The sequence below is a fragment of the Rhamphochromis sp. 'chilingali' genome (genome assembly GCF_963969265.1).
Source record: "Rhamphochromis sp. 'chilingali' genome assembly, chromosome: 9".
NCBI lineage: Eukaryota > Metazoa > Chordata > Actinopteri > Cichliformes > Cichlidae > Rhamphochromis > Rhamphochromis sp. 'chilingali'.
In genome coordinates this window covers 16549794-16571182 of record NC_137936.1, presented here as the reverse complement: position 1 = coordinate 16571182, position 21389 = coordinate 16549794, and the positions used below count along the sequence as shown (strand labels likewise).

At 37.6% G+C, this 21389-nt stretch overlaps 2 protein-coding genes across 8 annotated transcripts; one reads left to right on the top strand and one right to left on the bottom strand.

Moving 5' to 3' along the window:
* Positions 1-3150: 3150 nt before the first annotated feature.
* Positions 3151-4785, bottom strand: LOC308402660 (ammonium transporter Rh type B-like). The gene has a single exon (XM_080891650.1). The coding sequence runs from the start codon at positions 4771-4773 to the stop codon at positions 3337-3339; it is 1437 nt and encodes a 478-aa protein (XP_080747776.1). The 5' UTR covers positions 4774-4785; the 3' UTR covers positions 3151-3336.
* A 1772-nt stretch (positions 4786-6557) lies between these two features.
* On the top strand, positions 6558-20184 carry arfgap1 (ADP-ribosylation factor GTPase activating protein 1). Of its 7 annotated transcripts, none has more exons than XM_080890392.1 (13): positions 6558-6754; positions 10025-10095; positions 10505-10614; positions 10929-11100; positions 11352-11452; positions 11559-11645; positions 12101-12215; positions 12314-12370; positions 13586-13618; positions 14512-14568; positions 15917-15976; positions 16435-16490; positions 16608-20184. In XM_080890392.1, exons 2-13 carry the CDS (start codon positions 10036-10038, stop codon positions 16945-16947), a joined length of 1248 nt encoding a protein of 415 aa, XP_080746518.1. In that variant the 5' UTR covers positions 6558-6754; positions 10025-10035; the 3' UTR covers positions 16948-20184. The 7 variants fall into 7 exon arrangements, with proteins under 7 accessions (XP_080746518.1, XP_080746520.1, XP_080746521.1 ...); XM_080890393.1 differs by lacking the exon at positions 6558-6754 and adding an exon at positions 7149-7341; XM_080890394.1 differs by lacking the exon at positions 14512-14568.
* Positions 20185-21389: the final 1205 nt, after the last annotated feature.

Genomic DNA, 21389 nt, shown 5'->3' with positions numbered 1-21389 from the left:
AACCCTGTGAAATGAATGGGTCACTGAAAAGACCTAAAGCAGCATAAAAACAACAACAACACAGAAATAAAATGCAAAAGAAATTTTACTTTGTGTAAACCAAGAATTAATATCAGTTACCATCACTTAATTTCTTTAAAGTCCTTTGGTTGCGACATTAGGCTTCTTGGATTAAAGGTCACTTAGGTCTGTACTTTGCATTTATCGGAGAGCCTTATTTAAGGCAGTGGTAGCATTTACCCTTTGAACAATCAATGCTTGAGATAAGAGTTTCTAGGAGCTAATGGTAATTGCAGTACAGTTGAAAAATTATCATCCATAAGAGTGAGCCTCACGGCTTCCATTTATTTTAAGTAGGTGCTGCTCATCAAATGTAGTGTTTTCACTGACCATCAGCTAGTGGGGCTACCTCTATAAAAACAAATGCTATGAAAATGTGCTGGTCTAGAACATTCAGGTTTGTGATAACATAATCTTCCCAGGAGTGGACATCCCATCAAACTCACAACGCGGTCAGACTGTGCAAGCTTCAGAGAACCTGCATGTCACTCTACAGGTAAAAGCTTCCTGTTTATAAAAACAATGCAGCAGCCAAGTTGCTTAGCTTTGCAAAGCTGCATCTGAACAAACCACAAGACTTGTGGAACAATGTTAGATACTTAATGCATAGCGCCACATTTGGAGAAACCCAAACACAGCATGTCAACACCAAATCCTCACATTAACTTCTCACAGTGTGCAAAGTCAAACTGTGTGGAGTGCAAGTAGTGGACCCAGGTGCAGACAAACCAACGTGTGGAAACCAACTTAATAGGAACAAAAAGTGAGCCGTTTAATTAGGCTGATAAAAAGGTACAAAAACAAAAATGGTAAATGGCCTGTATTTATATAGCGCTTTACTAGTCCCTAAGGACCCCAAAGCGCTTTACATATCCAGTCATCCACCCATTCACACACACATTAGACACACTGCACATAGGACAAGGACTTTCACAATAAAACAGGAAACAGCATGGAATGCAGACATGACAACACAAACTTGCTAACATAAAACATGCAAACATGAAACAAAGGGTGAGGGAAACTTAAATACATGGGTAGTAAACACAAGGGGAATCTAATAAACAAATGAACTTAGCTGACCTAGTCAACTTCAAAATAAACTAAAACTTAAAATGCTCGGTCAAAAGACCCAGGAACGTGACATAACTGTCACCACATTGGTGATAGTGGTGATGATTTTGACTTGTTTTTTCAGCCAGTCGACTATGAACTCTTCTGTATACCAAGGTATTCTTGAGTCAAAGGTGAGATCATGGACAGTTGATCCCAAGAATATCAACAAATCTAGGCGGGGACAAGTATCAGGGATGATTCGTGATAAGGGGACGATTTGAGGATAGCAGCAAGTGTGAAAAGGAATGTTTACAAGATGCTAGTGAGACCTGCTATAATGTACTTTTTGGACACAGGAGCACTGACAAAAAGACATGAAGCAGAGCTGGAGGTAAAGGTGTTAAGATTTCAGTTGGGATTGACCGGAATGGCCAGCGAGTATATCAAAGGGACAACTAAGGTTGAGCGACTTGGAGGCAAAGATGCAGAGGCAAGACTGAAAAGAGATTAATAGATATAGCAAAGGATGATATAGCAAACATGCAGAGGATTGCCCAAAGATGCCCTACCATTAATTACTGCTTCATTCTGAAATATGATCAACCTATCTCTAATAATCTGCTATGTACCACAGGCCTTCAAGCTGGCAATACTTAAACCATTACTTAAAAAGTCATCTCTGGTCCCCTTGTCAGTGGCACCTGCATGACCTGGGGCCGAGAGCTATATGCGAGCTGTCCTGGAACAACGGACGCCGGGGGGGCCAGGTAGCCGACTGCCAGACCAGCGTCGCCGGCCTCCGGAACAGCGTTGCCATCCTCCGCAAGAGACACTGCCCTTTTTCCATAAAGAAGGTGATCCACTCAACATAAAAGCATGCACCAGCATTGTGTGCTTGATAAAAATCAGAGCACATAGCAACTTTTGAGAACAGTTGATGATTAGATAAAGAATTGTGTCAAACCTATCAGTTCATAAAAGATTGGTGATGTATTTAACCTTTGTAACAGTGGCATACCCATTCATACATGTAATCAAAGCAGGACATGGAAACTCACTTTACCTTTATATTATGATCTTCTCTTCTCGTAGAGCCAAGTTTAAAGTGCTTGTTTACATCCTCAGTTATCTTGTCTTATCTTGAATGAGATGATACCTTATATGCAGCAGATATATTATTTCACATTGGTCACTTCCAACTTAGGCCCATGATGCCCAGATAAAAAGTTGCGGAACAGCGTGACAAAACTTGCTTATAAACCATGCATGTATATTAAGAAGTCCCAGATGTCAAAAGTCCAGCTGATAACATAAACTCATATATTCTTTATGCTTTTATAGAGGCTATTTCACTTGTCCAGACAATAGTTTTTCAAAGTAGAGATGATTTTTTAAATATCACAAAACATGTGAAATACATGAAATTTGAAAATATTTGTAAAACGATGAAGTAGCACTAGATGGTGATGTTAAAAATGCTGAATGACATATGTTACCTTGATGATAATGATGATGATGAATTTCCATTAAAGGAGATTATGTTTTCATATAAGCTAATTTGTTCGGTGAATTCTGGAAACAGCATGTAATGCAGACATGACAACACAAACTGCGTTGTTGCTTGTTGTCATTGACTGAACCATGGGCCATACTTTGGTCTGGTGATTGTAAAGCACAGTGAGATTGTTATATAGACAGGACTTTTGTATCCTTGAGGCAATCTAGAGTTAAATCTGACACCGTAAAACTATGTCAGATTTTAGTACAGATTCCACTATCATGGTCGTGTTATGAAAATGTCATGTTTAGGCTTCTATTTTATTCCTGTCGTATTTGTAACACTTCAGTGAGTTAACAAATTATTTTATATCTATTTCTAAAGGGACGATGTGTGTCAAATATGCCCTGGCTTATTGTTGATATGTCTTCACACATTAATTCTAAATTTAAAAAAAAATCAAATGTTTAAATTAATTTCATTTTGACAAATGATTTATTTAAGCATATACCTTTTGCAAGAAATTGGATTCCACACATTTTTAAATAACAATAATGATAAAATGAATCATGTTTTATTAAACTGTTTATTTTAAATACATTATATTGCAAAAAAGTTCATATTTCAGCCTGTTACTTTTCCATTGCTTTTTTGTATGCAAATGCTAAGTGAGATTTATGGAAACAGTTCAGTACAAGTTAAAAAATATAAGGTACAAGAGCTCAGACTTTGGTGTCCATGGGGTTCATTTGCCCTTTTTCCTCATAGGTTAAGGGGGCTTCTACACTGGAAATGTCAGATGGCAGCTCAAAGAAAAGCTCATCATTGAAGCAGTTCTTATCAGATGGAGATGCCAAGGAGGGAAACTTCATGACCAGCCCAGTGAGCAGACCACCAACTGTAGAGGCTCCGATGGTGGTAAAGACAGCCGCAACCTGGTACAGCGCTTGCTCCCGTGCAGTGCGTCCCAAGCCTGGCTTCAGTCCAGGAATCACCTTCTGCAGTTCTAGCAGCTGTGGATCTCCTTCGGGTGGAGCACGGTGGGAAAAGATCTGGTACATGCTGGGCCCGTAGGTTTCCTCAGTGGCGAGAAGGATGGCGCAGATCCCTGCTGTGGCTGATATGATGCCAGTCAGTCCGTGCAGGTTGTGAATACCACACTGGTCTTGGATCCTCATGCGATAAGCCATAAAGGGGGTCAGGTACTTGTAACCAAAGAAACAGGCAGTACAGCCCATGACGCCCAGTGCATATGCAGCTACAGGTGAAATCATCATGTCCACAGAAGCTCCAACTGTCACACCGCCTGCTAGAGTCACATTTTGGATATCAGCCATCGTGAGCTTGCCTCTCTTATTGAATAGTGCAGAGAGTGCAAAGGCAGTGATAGTGGATGAGGAGAGACCTATGAAGGTGTGGAGTATTGCTCTGTGCTGATCATCGCCTTTAAATGTAAGCGCAGAGTTGAATGAAGGCCAGAATACCCAGAGGAACAGGGTTCCCATTACAGACAGGATATCTGAATGATAACTAGTGATCTCTTTAGCATGTCCATCATTCAAACTTGGCCGATAGAGCATAAATGTCACTCCTAGACCAAAATAGCAGGCAAATATGTGGATAAGAATAGTGCCGCCTGCATCATTGATCCTAATGTATTGGAGTACAGCCCACTCTGTCACAGCAAATATAGGAATCTCAAGAGAAGCCATGACCAGTAGCTGAACGGGACTGGTCTTCCCAAGCACAGCCCCGAAGGAGATGAGCACCACAGCACAGGCAAACTCTGCATTCACCAGGTTGATCACCCCCAGGTGAATTTTCCCATCATAGTAAAACTGGAAGAACCCTTGCATCAGGATTGCCCACTGGATTGCAAATGTAGCTGTGAGAAAGTTGAAGACCATCCCGCCAAAGCCGTAGAATCTGAAAAAAGCCAGCAGGCAACCGAAGCCTATGAAGATCATCACTTGCACATCAGCAAAGTAGGGGTAGTCGCGATAGAGGGAGTTCTCCATGGGGCTGGTCTCATTGTTTTGCAGCTTTGCGTTGGTATCGTCATCATAAGTGACAAAGACAGCATAAAGAGCTATGATGATCACCTCAAACACTAACACAAACACTGGCAGGCTCACTTTCAAACTCACTGAGTCCTTCATGTTGATGCTCAGTATCCAGACTGCGACTCCTCTTGCTACAGCAACACCCCTTTTGTACTTTTAAAGATCAGATAAGAGCAGATAAAGGCATTGGTTAAAGAGAGTGAACACATGCAATGCAGTTATTTAATAGTGGATTGTTATTTAACAACTCGAGAGAACAATGTACTTTAATCCCTCACTGCTCACAACTGAGCTTATCTCTCCCCCTGTGGTTTTCCGTAACAAGTTCTGATTGGTATTAAATGTCTTTATTTTAAACTAATCATGCGGAAAAAAGAAACAGATATTAAAATCAAGTTAAGTATCACAATGTCATTTTTTTGTTATTAATTCTGATGGCAGGAACATTGTGGTTTATAGATTAAAATGACAAATGTACATGACCCGATGGCAAAAGTGATGAATTTAAAGTTTCAGGATATCGAATAGTTAATAATGCAAATAATCTTTACAGGCAATCCAGTGTAGCTAAATGCATAGAAGCCAATGCACAGCTTGTAATGAATTAAGGGCCTGTGCTGTTGATCTATGGTGGAAAAAACATCTTTCTGCTATTGCTGCTATTGATGAATTTTAGATGAGTGTTTTAATTTCAGCAATGGATAATAATGGGCATCATTAATTAGAGTTAGGAGGCACAGTGTGGCTGGCACTTTTTAAATATAGATACAATTCAAATAGTTTTACATGACAGAGTGGGAAGGTGACACAATCATGAACTGTCACACTTTTATCACTTAAATACAGCACAGCCATTTAAAGCAGTCACTGTGGGCATTGTTAACTGTGTAAATCGTTGTATTTGGGGGAAAATTAAGTGCAATAAAAATAAGAATGTAAGAAAAGAAAGTGGTGGTATTTAATATTTAAATATTATAATATTATATTATATTATAATATTAAATATTATATTATAATAATATTATAATAATCTATATTTAATTTTCTATATGTCATTATGGTTACTATTATTGTATATGTATATGATGTCATCCTTAGTTTAAAAATTCCAGATTTTATTTCAAATATGAAAATTCACAATTTTTCAGTCTTGGGATGTGATACTACTAAACACCTAATTAACAGCTGGAATAACAGGAATGACAAACTGTTATCACACTGAACCTGTTCAGCATTAGGAATATGTGTTGTGTCTGAAGCAAAAAGAGGAATTCTCTGATCAACATTAGAAAACAATCAGTTAGATCATAGTAAGACAAAGCAGTATTTCTCAATGTAAGCTATTCTGGAGTATGACAGGAGATATATAACATCATAATATCAATTAATTACTCCTGTTTTACATGCAGCTGTTCACTGTAGCAGAAAGTCTGTTTCTGATATTTATTGTGGATTCAGTAGAAAGCAATGAGAAAGAAGCCATTCACATATTTTGTTATTATAAACCTAATTCCATGTGGAGCACAAACTCGCATTTATCACTGAAATTGAAGTTCAGTTAATCAGAAAGACTCACATTGAATTTTGGGATATTATTTCAAGTATTTCAAGAATTTGGTGTGCAGTTTTTAAGTGTTTTTTAATATGAGTTTCTAAGTTTGCTGCTTGATAAATCAGACAATGATAGCAGAGTGCTGAAATGTGACCTTATTTATTTATTTATTTACAAACTGTATTGTCGTCGTCGTGGTTGTGGACTGTGACTCAAAAAGAAAAAAAACCTCAAACCCCCACACACTCCAGTCCAGTAACAAGCAGCAATGAGCAGGTTAAAGGCGCCATTAAAATGCAAAAGAAGAAGAAGAATCACTCCCATAATGCATTGCATTGCCAACGTATGCAAACAGGAACATGGCTACCGGTGTTTAACATCAGCATTCTTGAAAAATTATCTTCTCCCTGACCGACATAGTCTGTGATACACCAGCTTTTGCTGATCCTCCGCGACAGGAGAAAGGTCGGAGTTTATCAGTAGACTTTGGAAACAGCTCCTCGCTTCTTCGTCGGTCACAGACAGGTAACGGGTCAGTTAGCTAGCTCCCGGTGAAGCTAACGCTACCAGTGCTGCTAATCTCGTCAGTTCATTTAAATGTTATCATCGCTGTCATCTCCTTTTGGAGACGGACTGTGAATCATTAGTCAAAGCAAGACGTGGAAAACACACCAGTATACTTTTATACCTGTGCTGTGAAACACACACATTAAGCCCCTGCATGGGGGCGGTAGTTTTTGTGTCTCCCAGAGCTTTGACACGTCTGCACCTCAGCTAAAACTTAATTGTCATGTAACTCGTAATTTGACTGTTAACTAGACTGCTGCTTGCTTTTATGCTTTATAGGGAGAGCAATGTAACAGCGTATAATGACGTATGTTTATGGTTTATAATTAAGCAGCTTGTTTGCCAGTTATCGTAGATGTCTGCCTTTTTTTCATTCAGATCGCAGTCGCGTATTGATCAGTTAAACAAGCGTGAGGGGGAATATGTTAATGTCACAGACATAATGCTGACAGAAAGAGACTAATGCTGAAAGAAAAAGAAAGGGCAAAATGTTCTGGAGTGACGGTGGAAGATCGGGTCCTGCTGAAGTAGGAGCACCATTTTCAGTAAGCAAGCACGGTAACAATGTGGCATTTAAGTCACCGAGTGGAACTACACACTCGAGGAACACTACATTTATTTACACCGAGACCACTGCCCCACAATCTGCCCCCAAAGCACAGCTAACCAGGGCTGAAGGCGAGGAAATTAGAATCTAGAGATGTGGCAGAAATCACCACAAGAACCAAACTTCAGACTTGGTAAAGGTCATGGTAAAATAAGTGCATTGGTGGCAAACATGAGGTCCAGGAGGCCAGAAGTGACCCAGCAGACTCCCAATTTGGATCTCTGGACCATCTGAACAAGTAAAGGAGGGCGTAACTCTTGAACCAAGTTTTATAGCTTTTCTTCCTGATAAGGTCCTCCCATATGTTTATTCATTGTGTACCTAAGCTCTTAAGTGACAGAAATGTGCCTGTTTTTTTTTTTTTGTTGTTTGTTTGTTTTTTACATTTTATTACTGTCTTCTATAGATGGTTCAGTGTTTTGTTTTGTTTTTCCTTCTTACAATGGGACTACAGTACAAATCAATAACATGTTTTCTATGACTTGATAAAACATCTATAATTGCAGGAGCTACCATTTTTTTTCTGTAATTATACAAATGTATTTCTCACAGTTTAAGCCCAAAAAGTCCTGCTGACAGATTTTTCATTTACTACAGCAGCATTTCCTTATCACGCAGAAAGGTTTATGGATGCTGTCGAATTATTAACATATCTCAGAGATTAAAAGTGTAGTTAAACTTCTTTACACTGACAAAAAGAAAAGTTTCACTGATGGAAGTGGGCTGTGTGCAGCCCACGATGTAAAATGAGTTTGACCTTCCTGCACTAAAGTAAGGGGTGAAAGTTAAAGGGGAAAAAATAGTTATAACGAAGGGAAATGTTTAAAAATGAAATGTTACACCTATTTCAGTTTTTAAAAGGATTTAGGATTTTCAGAAGACTTGGGTATAACAGTATTTTGTTATGAGAGAATATAATAATTTTGAGGAGTACTCGAGTATGAGAATATACTGATAAGGCAATCAATTGCTGAGAGGGGTACATAGAGTGAGTGAGCATGGGAACAAAGTGTATATGATGAGTTGTCAGCGTAATCCTGTTTAATGAAACCAGATTATATTTGCAAGCCGTCTGCCAGCCAGTGAATAGCCAAAAGCATTGCCAGTTGTTATTTGAAAATACTCAGGCTTTGTAGGATATCTTTTTTTTTTTTTTTTTTGCTAAACATGTGCAAGACTTGGTAGATGTTGCTTCAGGTAAAACTCAGATGTCTGGTTTACCCTGTTATGTAATATCAGCATCTTTTATTATTGAACAGATTAGATAGGCAGTGGATTAGCCAGTCAAGCAGACTTATTGTCAGCATTTTTTATTTTTTACAGCTCATTAATCTTCATGACCTTTATTAATGTGTAACAAGGAAACAAAGGCAGGGTTGTATTTAAATACATAGGCATGTCTGGTCTGCATACAGTAAAGGCATTTGGTGTTTATTTGCTACTGTATCTGACAGAAAATGATGCATTTTTTCTGATAAAGAAAACAGATGATATGCTTGTTTTGAAGTGGTTTACTCAGTGGTTGGGAATTTCCGTTGGTTCTGGCTAAAACGTCTGGGGAGGGCGGATCAGTGAATACCCTAAATGGCATTCACTGATTCACTGGTTTCAGCTTCTCAAATATCATAATACTCATACTTTTCTTTTATTAGTAAACTAATCAGTTGGAAAAACAAAAAACAATTCCACTTACTTTGTCCTATTTCCATTAATATTTATGAAAGTGTTAATCTTTAAAAATGGGTACCAAAAGTGCAATGAATGACATTATAAATGGTTAAATGATGACCTGATATGGCGGAGCACTGCAGTTTAAACAATACATTTTGTGTTCACTGATGGTAATTACTACATAAATCTATTAAGTTTGTTTGAGGTTGTGGAGAGAAGCTATAAGAATCATTGTGATTGCTGCTTGGTGCATGTTGGGCAGGGGTCTAGTTTGATGCTGTCTCTGTGCCGTGGTCAAAGATAAAAACGTGAAAACAAAGAAGCTGTAGGGGTTTCATGATTGTAAAATGGTGTGGCTAAATTACCTGCAGTAGCCTCCCACATTGTGCATACTTACTGCCAGATGCAGCAGAAAATCAGGTGAATATTTGATAATTCATTAATGCTTTAATTTGAATTCACAATAAAATGTTAGATTCATTCTTCCTGTGAACAAAAAGCATTTAAAAAGTTACATTTATAACATTTTTCATATAAACTTTTACAGTTTGTCAGCAGTAACTCGTGGTTTGATGAATATTTGGTTGAATTTTGACCTCTTACTGCAGCTTTTTTCTGTGTGTGTTTCATGGCTGCAGCCTGTGGAGCAGGTTCAGGTCCTTTAAAGTTCATCATCTAAACATTTCCTCTGATTGCTGTCCAGCCTTTGGATATGTTGGTTCAGTTTCACAAATTAAACCTGCCCTCTATAATAGAATACAAAAATAAAGTGATACTCCAGTGAGACTGTGTGATTTCAGTGTGGGAAACAGATGATGGGTATTGGTGGCATTTAATTAGTTGCTTAGCAACATGAAGTTGGGTTGATGAGTATTAATTCTCAGGGGTTTGTATTAGTATTTTTGTTCCAGTAGTTGTCTTTAAGATGATCCTCTGCAATTTTGTTTCAGTGTGAGTCATCATGGCGAGTCCAAGGACCAGAAGAGTTCTGAAGGAAGTGAGAACTCAGGATGAGAATAATGTAAGTCCTTAAAGCTTCTGATCCATGTGGCTTAACTTCAGTTCTTAACCAAAATAATCTCAGCCCACCGGAACGTTTTTATTCTACTTTACAGAGAAGATAGCAGCTCCTTGAGAGGTTGCACTTTTGCACTATCGTCCTCTAAATGGCCCCAAATAAATGAATCACAAGAGGGCACACATTCTAGTTTAATTAGAGAAGGTTATTTCTAATATTCAGATCACACATTAGGAAAAACTGTATCATAGAGTTTGTTTGTAAGAACATTAGTTGGCTTTTTGCTGGAGAAAATCAAATGAAGAACTCCAGGGTATATCATTGAATATGAAGTGTGTTGTTGTTGTTGTTGTTGTTGTTGTTTTTTTACCTGCTTATATTCATCTGTTTTTTTTTTTTGGTTTTTTTTCAGCTGTGTTTTGAGTGTGGAGCTTTTAACCCTCAGTGGGTTAGTGTGACATATGGCATCTGGATTTGTCTCGAGTGCTCTGGCAAGCACAGGGGCCTGGGAGTACATCTCAGGTAACAATGTGATGAGTCATGGTGTCTCTTAACTTTAGTCACATTTTTGTGACATTTGGCAAACTACAAAGACATGTTAAACTTTGAGATAAGTTTACTATAGTAAAATAACATACAGTTATTAGTCAAAAAAATACATTTTAATCAAATGCTCTAGTGTATATATGGATTGGTTTTGTGAATATGTTACATTATTGGAAGAACATTGTTTACAAGCAACAGTCCAGAGTAGTCTGTGTATTCCTTCAAATGATCACAAAGAAATTGTTACAGCCTGATAATATGCAGTTTTATCTTTCCTTCCCCGTCTGCAGTTTTGTGCGCTCGGTCACCATGGACAAGTGGAAAGATATTGAACTGGAGAAAATGAAAGCAGGTGGAAATGGAAAATTCCGCTTGTTTCTTGAATTGCAAGATGATTATGATCCAAACTGGACTCTGCAGGAGAAATACAACAGCAGAGCTGCTGCACTCTTCAGGGACAAGGTAAGCTTCACACTCAGTTCTTAATTATTCCTGATGCTTTTTTTCTTCCAGTAACCCACTCACAGAGGACCGGATAAAACATAATGGAATAGAATAGCCCTTTATTGTCATTGTACATGTACAACGAAATTGTGGTTTAAATTATAAATGTATATCCTCAGTAATGAGATATATTTAGCTTGATATGTTTAGATATAATGCTTTCCAGTTTGCGCTAACATCTTCACCCTTGTTCATCACTGCATTGACAGGTCGCAACATTAGCAGAGGGAAAGGAGTGGTCCATTGAGACCTCCCCTGCAAGAAACTGGACGTCCCCTCAACCCAAAAGCACTCTTTCATCCTCTCATCGGTATGAATGAAGGAGATTTTAAACTTACTAATGCTGGGTCTGATACTAGATAGAGAACAGCAGGCATCAAAACAGCAAATTGATATTTCTGTAATGTAAAATTTAGTTCTGGAGGATCTGGACAGAACTCGGCGAAATCCAGTGATAAAGCTTTTGAAGACTGGCTGAGTGATGATGTTAACTCTTATCAGAGGTAGGTTTCTAAAGTTATTTATAAACATTAATATGGCAGCAAATGACTATTTGCTATGCAGAGATACATAGTGTATATCAGTGACATCTTTGGCAGAGAAAAAGGTGTCATTCCTGTAATTATTGGTGTAACTTCATTTGCGCATACAAGGAAAAACATGAACGTTAAAGCTATATCGCAAACTACAGTGTGGAGACTTTGAGAGATAATTCATAATTATTTAAAAATGCCAGCTTGACTTCATATTTATGACTGTATCTTGATTTATTGTCTCTCATGTACACAACCTTTCTGGAAATGGATAAAATCCAAAGTAATGAGTGACGTTTGAAATGTTGTTGCCCTTGTCTAATATCTGAAATTTTGCTAATTGTACATTTAAGTTTCCTTTATGAATCTTTGTTCTATTGGCTTGTGTACATACAAAATAAAAAAAATCTTTCCTGCTTTTTCAGTGGAGGTGGTTACAGTGGGAATCAAGAGAACCGGTACGTTGGATTTGGCAACACAGTGACCCCAGAGAAGAAAGAAGAGGACTTCCTGAACAATGCCATGTCCTCTATTTATTCAGTAAGTCAAGACACACTTTTTTGGGGGGGTGGGCTGAACTGTATTTTAATTTTTTTTCTTTCTTAATATAACTTAACTTTTAAACATTTTATTAACAGGGTTGGAGCAGTTTTACTGTTGGAGCTAGCAAGTTTGCCTCTATTGCCAAAGATAATGTAAGTGACTTCAAACAAAGGTTAACTCATTCAATTTAATAATAAACTGAATAGGAAATGTATTCATTTTGTTTTTCTCAATGTGATACCAAAATCAACAAAAGCAGGCATTTTTGCATAAGCTTATTGAGAGCAAGATGTCTACACTATTTTAAGTGAGGTGTTTGTATTGTAATAGCTGGGCTCTACCCTGGGTTGTCTTAACCTGATTGCTGATGTCAGGCTAAGTGGTCACACATGGCTGGATGGCAAACTATAATTCTGGAAAAACATGAAGAGGCAGAAATTAACACAGCTCCTGCAGAAAAAGCAGTGGTTTGAGTGAAAGTAAGAGGAAATGCACTGTGTGAAAGTGTTTATTTAAATGTTTTGATCAGTTAGACTGGAAAAAATTACTATGAAGGTTAAACTATTTGAAGGCATTGAAGGAAAGCCATCAACAGCGCTGACTGTCTAAGAAGTTAACACACTTATCAGTATCACAACTTTATCATTAAGACACTGCCCATTGTAATCTGATAGATTATTCTATTAAATTAATGGTTAAATGTGCATGTGACAGTTTTAGTTTTAATCATTTTCAGCTGTGTAAACCCATTGGTGTGTAATTGTCAGAGAAAAACAAACGAACCAAAAAAACAAAACAAAAGTATAACTTTAGAGCCTCCTACTGTCTGCCTATTGAAGTCCAAAAGACCTGCCAGGATTAGTGATGCTATTTCCTGGAGAAGTGATTGGCCAGTAGGATTTCATACCTGTTGACCTCTAATCTGAAACCCAACCTGCTCTGAGGCAGGTTAGGTCTGCAGCCTAAGTTACTATGGTGATATACCCTAGAAAGAAGTTAACCCTCCTTCCCCAGGGTTAACCCTGAACTTGCCTGGATAAAACAAAAACCTGCTTTGCAGTACAGGCCTCTGTACTGAACATCTTAAATCTGGCCCTGAGAAATAGAGTCCATAGCATAATAATTTAGCAAGAGTAAAAATGAACATTTTTCCAACTAACAGAACATTTTAAAAGCTAAACCAAAACAAGCCAGTACACTCTGGACATTACCGGAAACTAAAAAAATTAAAAACTGAAAATAGAAAAACTATAAATCTGATCCACACAAAGATGTTTTATTTTCATAGAATTTATGTTGGGCATTTAACTTGTGTATCTAAAAAAACAAAACTTTAAATGGTGATTATTTTTGTCCCTCTCATGCAGACAACTAAACTTGCAAACCAAGCAACCTTAAAGGTAAGTCTATCGCATCTCGAGTAGCCAGTTATTGCTCCTGTTAATAAAGGTTTTTGACTCTTCTACAGACTGTATTAAGTAGTCTCCTCTTTCTTTTGATGGTATAAGCATGCGTATGCCATTTGCTTGTAAATATTTTAATAATATAAACCTACAAGCAATAACTGTATTACTACTTTACTATCTCTTTGCCTTCTGTGGATCTAGTTAAGGGGCTATAAAGCGCCCCCAGAACCGGTAAAGCAGTTTGTAAATGCATGGTGCTTCTTTTATATCTTTTTTTTTTTTTTTAATATGTATCTACCATTTTTGTTTTTTCAGAATTATTGTCTGCTTTTTAGTTATTTTTTTTAACACTTTTAAAGAAACCTTTAACAAAAAATGTTGTCAGAATTGTCGTCTCCATGTGCTTCTGTTTGGTTAAACACAAGGCATTTTGTCTCTTCTCATATTTGAATTTGGAATATATGGATAACCTTTAGGACAAATGGAATAGGAGTGAACAGAAGCACTGTTCACTCACATCCACTGATTATGGGTTATCCTTTTTATGCATGCCAGTGTTTGTGTTTACTGCTAACAGCGCTGAAGAGGGACAATGGTATGCAAACACCTGATTGGTTTCTGTGAAAAAACGTGGGGAGTCCTTGATGCTATTCTGTAGAATTGAACACACAGAGTAAGAAGCAAAAATATCGTAATATTTGGGGTTATAGATGTGCCATGCTGCCAGTGTCTTGAACCATTACACCCTCTAGTGCTTGTTCAGTGTCATGGTGGATGGGAATGCTCAGGCTGCATGCTACTGCAGAACAAGCAGCTCAGTGTCTTGCAGTACTGTGAATGTTAAACTGTTTCATTCAAGTGAACTCTCCTCTCTGACTTCCAACTAGGCCACTGAGTTAGGACAGACATTAAATGAGAATGTTATCAAACCTACTCAAGAAAAGGTAACATTGATGTTTGAAGTTGTTCATTTGGTGGTGGGATGCAGTGCTTTTAGACACGAAACAGCTTCAGATGTGAATGTGCTATTTTCTCCGCTGCCTGTCTGTGCCAGTTTATCTGCTGTATGCCAACTAACATTAAACGACAGACCTGTAGTTTCAAAGATGGAAGGGGGGGGGGGGGTAAACACAAAGCTTTGTCTCTCTCTCTGTCAGTGACTCAGCTGTGGGATTTGCAGAAGCGTACGACTGTGAGCTGTTTATTTGGGAACGTGTGTGAGTCAGTGTGAACTGTCACTGGATCAAGCCTATAGCACAAACATTTTTAACAGCCAAACTCTTTGTTCACGTCATGTCTGAGTTCAAAGTCTCCAGCTTTCAGTGCACAAAATGACATCACGACTATTCTACTAGGTTTTGGTGTTGCTTTACTGGAGCCATTTTTATGTTCTTGAATCAGTGACAGCCGCAGTGAATTCCCTATAAACAGACAGCAGCATGCATAGATTCTGTAGGCAACAGACTATTTATTTATTTATTTTGTACCATAAGCTTCCTGAAAATTCGTGGCTTGTTTTCTGAGTGCTGTTAAGGCTCAAAGCTGTTACGCTTGAGCTGGTTTTGGTTGCATTCAGGTCAAAATGCAATCTCAAAACCACCGGCTGTCTGCTCACAGTAAACAAGACGTGATGCATCCTGGAGCTCTTCATTTGAAAGCCACAGCTCGTTACCTTTGGGGATTTGGTGTGTCTGAGCTTTGTTGTTGTTGTTTTTTTTCTCTTTCTTTTGACATCATGTAATATTAGAACACATGTTACCATTTTTGCAGTAATAGTAAGTGTTTTTGACACAATGCTTCTGCTTAGCAGATTTAACTGCCAAGTGAGCAGCTCCTGGATGTCATCTTTTTAAAAAAAAAAGAAAAAAAAAGAAAAAGAAAACAAAAGTATTTTTCCTTTTTTTAAATTTTTTTTTTTTTTTAATTCAATTCCAGCATCAGCAGGGTAATTGACTTTTCAATCTTAACTGTTACACATAGAAGGGTGCCTCTTTTTACCATGCTTTGTAGTGATTTATTCTCTTTGAGTGGACCGACAGAAACAAAATGCTTTTGTCTTTTAATGTAGTGTTGGCAATATTAATTTAATGTATCTGTAGTCTGTGCTTTTTTTTAAAACACTCTTTACTGTCTTTCTTCTTCTTCCTCTTCTTTTAAATCATCTGTGCTGTTTAAAAAAATAAACAAAAAAACTGTATTGTTTTTTTTCCACAATCAAAAATGAGCTCTTCACCACGCATTTCATTAGACTGTTGTTTTTATTAGTTTTTAACAATAATTTGGCTCGTCCAGGTGAAAGATGGCAAATTGCTAGATGAAATGGCAGTCAGCATCACTGGGCTGGCAAACAAGGTAGGAATGGCAGACATCTGCCACACTGTGCTGATGCAAAACCAGTCTCCCAAGTGAGGAGCAGTAGCCCTGGCACTGCTATTGCAAACAGTATCCAAAACTGCCGGAGCCCCCCGATACACTATACGCTCTAGTCCTCCAAGGAGACTGGTTTTGCAGTGCCGTTAAGTTTGAACTATACTAATTACATTTAATTTCTTGTTTTTCTTGCTGCCATTTTGTTGTGGTGGTGAGTACATGATGTAAAAGAGTTAGAAAATGTGTTTTTGTGTCATTTTAATATTACTGCCTTGCTAAAACGAATTTGTTTGATTGTGTAGTAAAAACTGATTTGTCGTAATGGACTTGTTAGGACTTATTATTTTTTATTATGTTATTCTTTGACCTTTGAATGAATGAAAAATAAGGTATTTTACATGTACAGGTACACTTACATAAATAGTTTATTTCCTCCTTAGGTTCAGGGAGCTGGGTCAAAGCTGACTAATCTGTTCTCTGGAAAACAAGAAGATGGGTAATAAAAAAAAAAGCTTAATACACAATAAATGAAATGTTTCATATTCAGAATCCTAAGCACTTTGTGATGCAATGCTGTAAGCTATGGCCTGTAAAAGCATTTCTTTATGTTCAGGTCTGCTGGTGAGAGCTACCAAAACATGGATGCCACTGAGGGATATCAGGGTAGTTCTAGCCAGCCTGTTGCAAGGGACTTCTGGGAGACCTTTGGCAGCAACAGCTCCTTAAAGGCTAAGAAATCTCCCAGCAGTGACAGCTGGACCATTGCAGATAATTCTGCCAAGAAGAGCTCTGACAGTTGGGACAATTGGGGCTCTGAAGCAGCATCCAACAACAAACACAGCACAGAAGAGAGCTGGGAGGCTTGGGACAACAACTGGGAGAATGCAGATGGTAAGACAAAGAAGAGTCCCACGAAACCTGCTGAGGAAACCTGGGAGAACGCAGACTGGTAGTGACCTCACAAATCTACATCTTCTTACCTTTTTTCCTACTCTGGCATTTTTCCCTCTGACTCTCTCTGTTCATCTCAACGGCACTTACAGGGAAAGCTCCATTAGCTTTGATCCTGTTAATGCATTTAAAATATATTTATTATCCTAGAAGCAAAAGAATGAAGCCCAGGGATGAGTTGAGCTCATCATGAGACGACTATTCATAACTTTACTGAATATCAGTCCTGTATATTATTGTAAATCGTCCTTATTAAAGGGAATTGAGCTAAATCAGACCATAATGTACTGCCTGGACCTAATACTCTTAAAGGTTAAGAAGCCAGTGTTCATACTGGATCGCAGGTTTAATTTCCGTATTAAAAAAACAAAGCATGAAAGAGAAAATCTGATGTTGTAAATTTGAACCCTTGTAAATACAGTATCACCATCTAAACACTAACAACTTTATGTTCTGTGTTTAATCAGGTTTGGCCCCTTAAACATTTTCATCTCTGTTTTGTAAAATGGATCAAAAATACTTTTTCACATAATAAAGTTCATTCCACCTCGTGTTTACCATTAATCAAAATCTCTTTGGTCACGTACAGTTTAAATAAAATGATCTGATGTATAATGAGTTGAGAATAAATCTCCCTCATGGTATTAATTAATTTCATTTTAATGAGCAAGTAGCTTTTTTTTCCCTTTCTTTCCATCTTCCCAGTAGAGACCTGCAGATACAACACTGTCATGTTATCTGCACCAGCAAAAGTGCAGATAGGCGAAGGCAACAGAACGCTTTGAAGTTTGGCATGTCTAAAAGTTAGTAACTGCCATTCTGCTAAAACGGCTGCTTTAGGGTAAATCCAACTTGAAATCAAATTTTCATTGAATTTGACCCCCGTTTTGCATTTGCGAGCTTTTTAAGCCCTTTGATTGGTTGGATGAGTTAACTTTCAGTCAGCACAACCTGTCTGTAGGCCCAATTCACACTAAAATGTTCTTTTAAGCACATCCAACATCATATTTTATTTTATTTTTTGTTACACATCCTTTCAAGTAGTGTTGCTTTATGTTGCAACATTGTTTTTTTTTATTTGCTTCACTGCTTAAATTAAACTGCTAAATAAATATGCCCGGAATACCTGCCAATGCTAGAATAGAATGGGGGTGGTATTGCAATATTGTGTGTTTTCCTCTCATTCTGACCTCAGAGCTGTTTGAAGTGACTTGAAACAGAATGAACTTTCCCATTAGAGTTCATGCAATCAGATCTGGCTGCATTCACTTGCAATGTGGTTTAGACTGGGCTCAGGTTGGACCAGGTGTTTTGATCAAGTTCTCTTATTAATGAATGAATAAATAAGAGTAATCACTCATATTATTAAACAAAAGAAAATGTATTTAAAGATTTCTAGTTTTGTTTTCAAGAGACATATTGTGAAATTTTTAATAAGTCATGTCTAAAGATGATATACAGTTTATTGTAGATAATTTCACACGAGAGGTCCTCTTTGCTGGTTATACTCTGTGTACTGTATGCAAGGGTGATGGTTGTGTATCATTAATTGGACACAAGTTTGGATTTTTAGACTGTTTTATTATCAGCTCGTGACCATAGCTGGTGACAGGTCATTGTAGATTTTATCTCATACGAAGCATCTCTGTGTCGAGTGTTGTTGCACTGTGGTCGTTGTTTATATTACGAAGATTCTGTGTCACCGATATCTCTACACTGTATTAACATCTGAATTGCGGGGTAATGCTAATGAGGCTCATTATATGCTGGATGCTTTGATGGTCATAGCTCTCAAATGCTTGTTATGAATTAATTTAATCAACCTAGTGCATCCCTCGGTCAGATTAAATGGCAGCTGTGCTCACGTTGTTCATCAGAGATGCAAATGCATTTTTGAAAAGTTCATGGTTACAACAAGCGGAAATGTAATCAGTGTAAAATTGGGCTCTAGTAAGGTGTCTGGGTTGAAGTATAGGGCAATTTTGCATCAGCTAATTTCTTATGTGGCCTTTCATTTCCTGTAACCCTGTAAATTTGTTGCTTTTCATGCAAAAAATCTCCTCATACAACACTAGTTTAATGTCACTAAACCAATTACAACTTCAGGTTTTGCTAATATCAAAAGTAACATGATTGATTTGCATTTCCTGGTGCTTTTATTGGCCAATAGTTTACTTCTGCAGACAGTCCTCATTGGACACGAACACTTAGCTGATTGATTATTGAAGAATAAATGCTCCATTACCATTTTCCTACCTCTAAGAAGTCTTTGCTTTACTGCCTGGGTTAATTTAGTGAACATGTTTTATTTTATTTTTCTTCATTCTTTAGCACTGTTTTATTGTAGACCTTATCACCACTGGTAGTGTAACAGTAAAGCAGCAAATATGAGTCTACAGTGTCAGTCTGTTTTCAGTGATAATGCGGTGCTGTAAAGAAAAAAAAAATTTAATAATCACTCCTGGAAGATTTGTGTTGCTAAACCTCTGCAGTCGTGTTCATGTCTGGTCATGTGATCAAAGCCTTAAACAGCTGTGTTTGCTTTCTGTTGATACTGGTGCCACTTTACTTGTGTATATGTCAGATAACGTCAAATGATTCACTGTTACCCTCAACTTTTCCCTGTATTACTGAAGTATGTCAACTGTTTTATTATTATTTTTAACTTTATTATGGCATAAAACTGACTGCCAGTAAATGGATAAATTCTTTTTGATCTGCTCTCACTGTATCTAAACTGTTTAGTCCTGATATACCATAGTTTTTCTTTTAGTGAATCTCTTGCTGGGGTTACTAGTAATTGATTTTTGGATGATTTGCAGAATTTGTTTGTTATCAAAATGCATTTAAATGACTTAAAATATTTTTTTCTCTTTTTTTAAAAGAACTGATTGTATTTTTTGCCACATGAAGTGAGTCAAATTCTGAACTTTCCAGAGCAGCAGTTCTGCTCATTTTCTGTGCCTGTGGATAACTTGAGAATGGGTATGTCTGTGTTTGTTGACTAAACTAATAATTATGTCAGAAATTGATGTCATGCATGAGATGTTATGTGATGCTAAAAACATTCAGTTGTTTCCTAAGTGAATTTAAGTGCAGTCGTCTGCTTGACCCTTCAAGTTTCACCAGCAGACATCCTGAGGTGAGCCAGTGTTACCGTACCCCCTCCCCCAAGGCTCTGGATATTTCTCCTGTACACATGTTTCTGTGTAAAATTAAAGAAAAAAATGTGTTGTGAATGCTTTTGTGGTGCAGTCTTCTGTTGATTGTGTGGATAGATGGATGGACGGTAGTGGAGGTGACAGAGTTCAAGGAGGATCTTTGCACTGTCATGACAACTATGTTACCATCACATTTGTCCAGGTTGCTGCAGACACAGATGTGCTTTGAGCGGTCATGGGAGACATTCAAAACCGTGAAACAGCAGAAGCGTGAACATACATGGTGCACAAGAGGAACAGAGATCTAGGATTCCTCTACACTCGTAGAAAGACCTACAGCAAGAGAGTTCAACTCCTTGTCTGTGTGGTGTTTGCATGTTCTCACTTGTGCCTAGGTGGGTTATTTGAGGTTTTCCAGCTTCCTTCATTCCTCCAGAGACATAGATTTTAAGGTTAATTGGTGATTCTAAATTAGCTGAAGGTGAGGTGTATAAATCCTTGAAGTAAATGTGTGAATGTATAAAGTTTTCTGGTAAGATTAGAAGTGCTATATGAAAGCAAACATTACATTTGCACGTGCAATATAACTGAAATCAATGTAAAAATAAACTGATAGTTTAAAGAAATTAGGACACATTTACTCTGAGCTGACTGCTAAGATCAAAACAGATGGAAAAAGGAGTTGGTGAGGTCATAAGATTGTTAAAGCATCTGAGGTGCCTTCAGTGAGTGATGAAATGTGCAAATCCTGCCACTTTCTTACCACTGCTACTGAGTTTGCAATAAGCATCTTTTTTATGTTTTGTGTTGGTTAATGTTGAATTAAAAAAATGATTTGATGATATAGCAGTGAGGATGGCATTTAAAGATTGTAGTACTTGTTTAAAGTAAATATCCCAACAATTCCAGAAAGTTCCTCCTATTTTCACTTTTAATGAAATCCATTTAAATCATTATGGCTGTTTTTTTTTTCCGTGTCTTGGGTAAAACAGGGCATGACGTTGTGTAAAAACAGATGGTCTTCTCCAAGAATAATTGGATCTTTTAGGTTTTAAAACATTCTCCCCGCTCTCTGAAACTACTATTAAAGATTTATAATGTATTTATTAAAGCCAGACCATTTATCCTTTTCTAAATTGATCTGTAATTAACCATTCGGTAGCTATCCGGACCACACAGTGAAATATGAACAGTATGTAAGGGTTAAAGTGAGACGCCAGATAGAGAGTGCACAAATGATGAGGAGCCTGCCTCATTTGCAGACGGTGACATGGTGTCCCGCC

Excerpts from the sequence above, each read along its gene's own strand:
- arfgap1 (XM_080890392.1), top strand. The coding sequence starts at position 10,036 with ATGGCGAGTCCAAGGACCAGAAGAGTTCTGAAGGAAGTGAGAACTCAG. Across the intron at positions 12,371-13,585 it reads CCTCTATTGCCAAAGATAAT|ACAACTAAACTTGCAAACCA; the intron begins GTAAGTGACTTC and ends CCTCTCATGCAG. Across the intron at positions 15,977-16,434 it reads TCACTGGGCTGGCAAACAAG|GTTCAGGGAGCTGGGTCAAA; the intron begins GTAGGAATGGCA and ends TTTCCTCCTTAG.
- LOC308402660 (XM_080891650.1), bottom strand. The coding sequence starts at position 4,773 with ATGAAGGACTCAGTGAGTTTGAAAGTGAGCCTGCCAGTGTTTGTGTTA.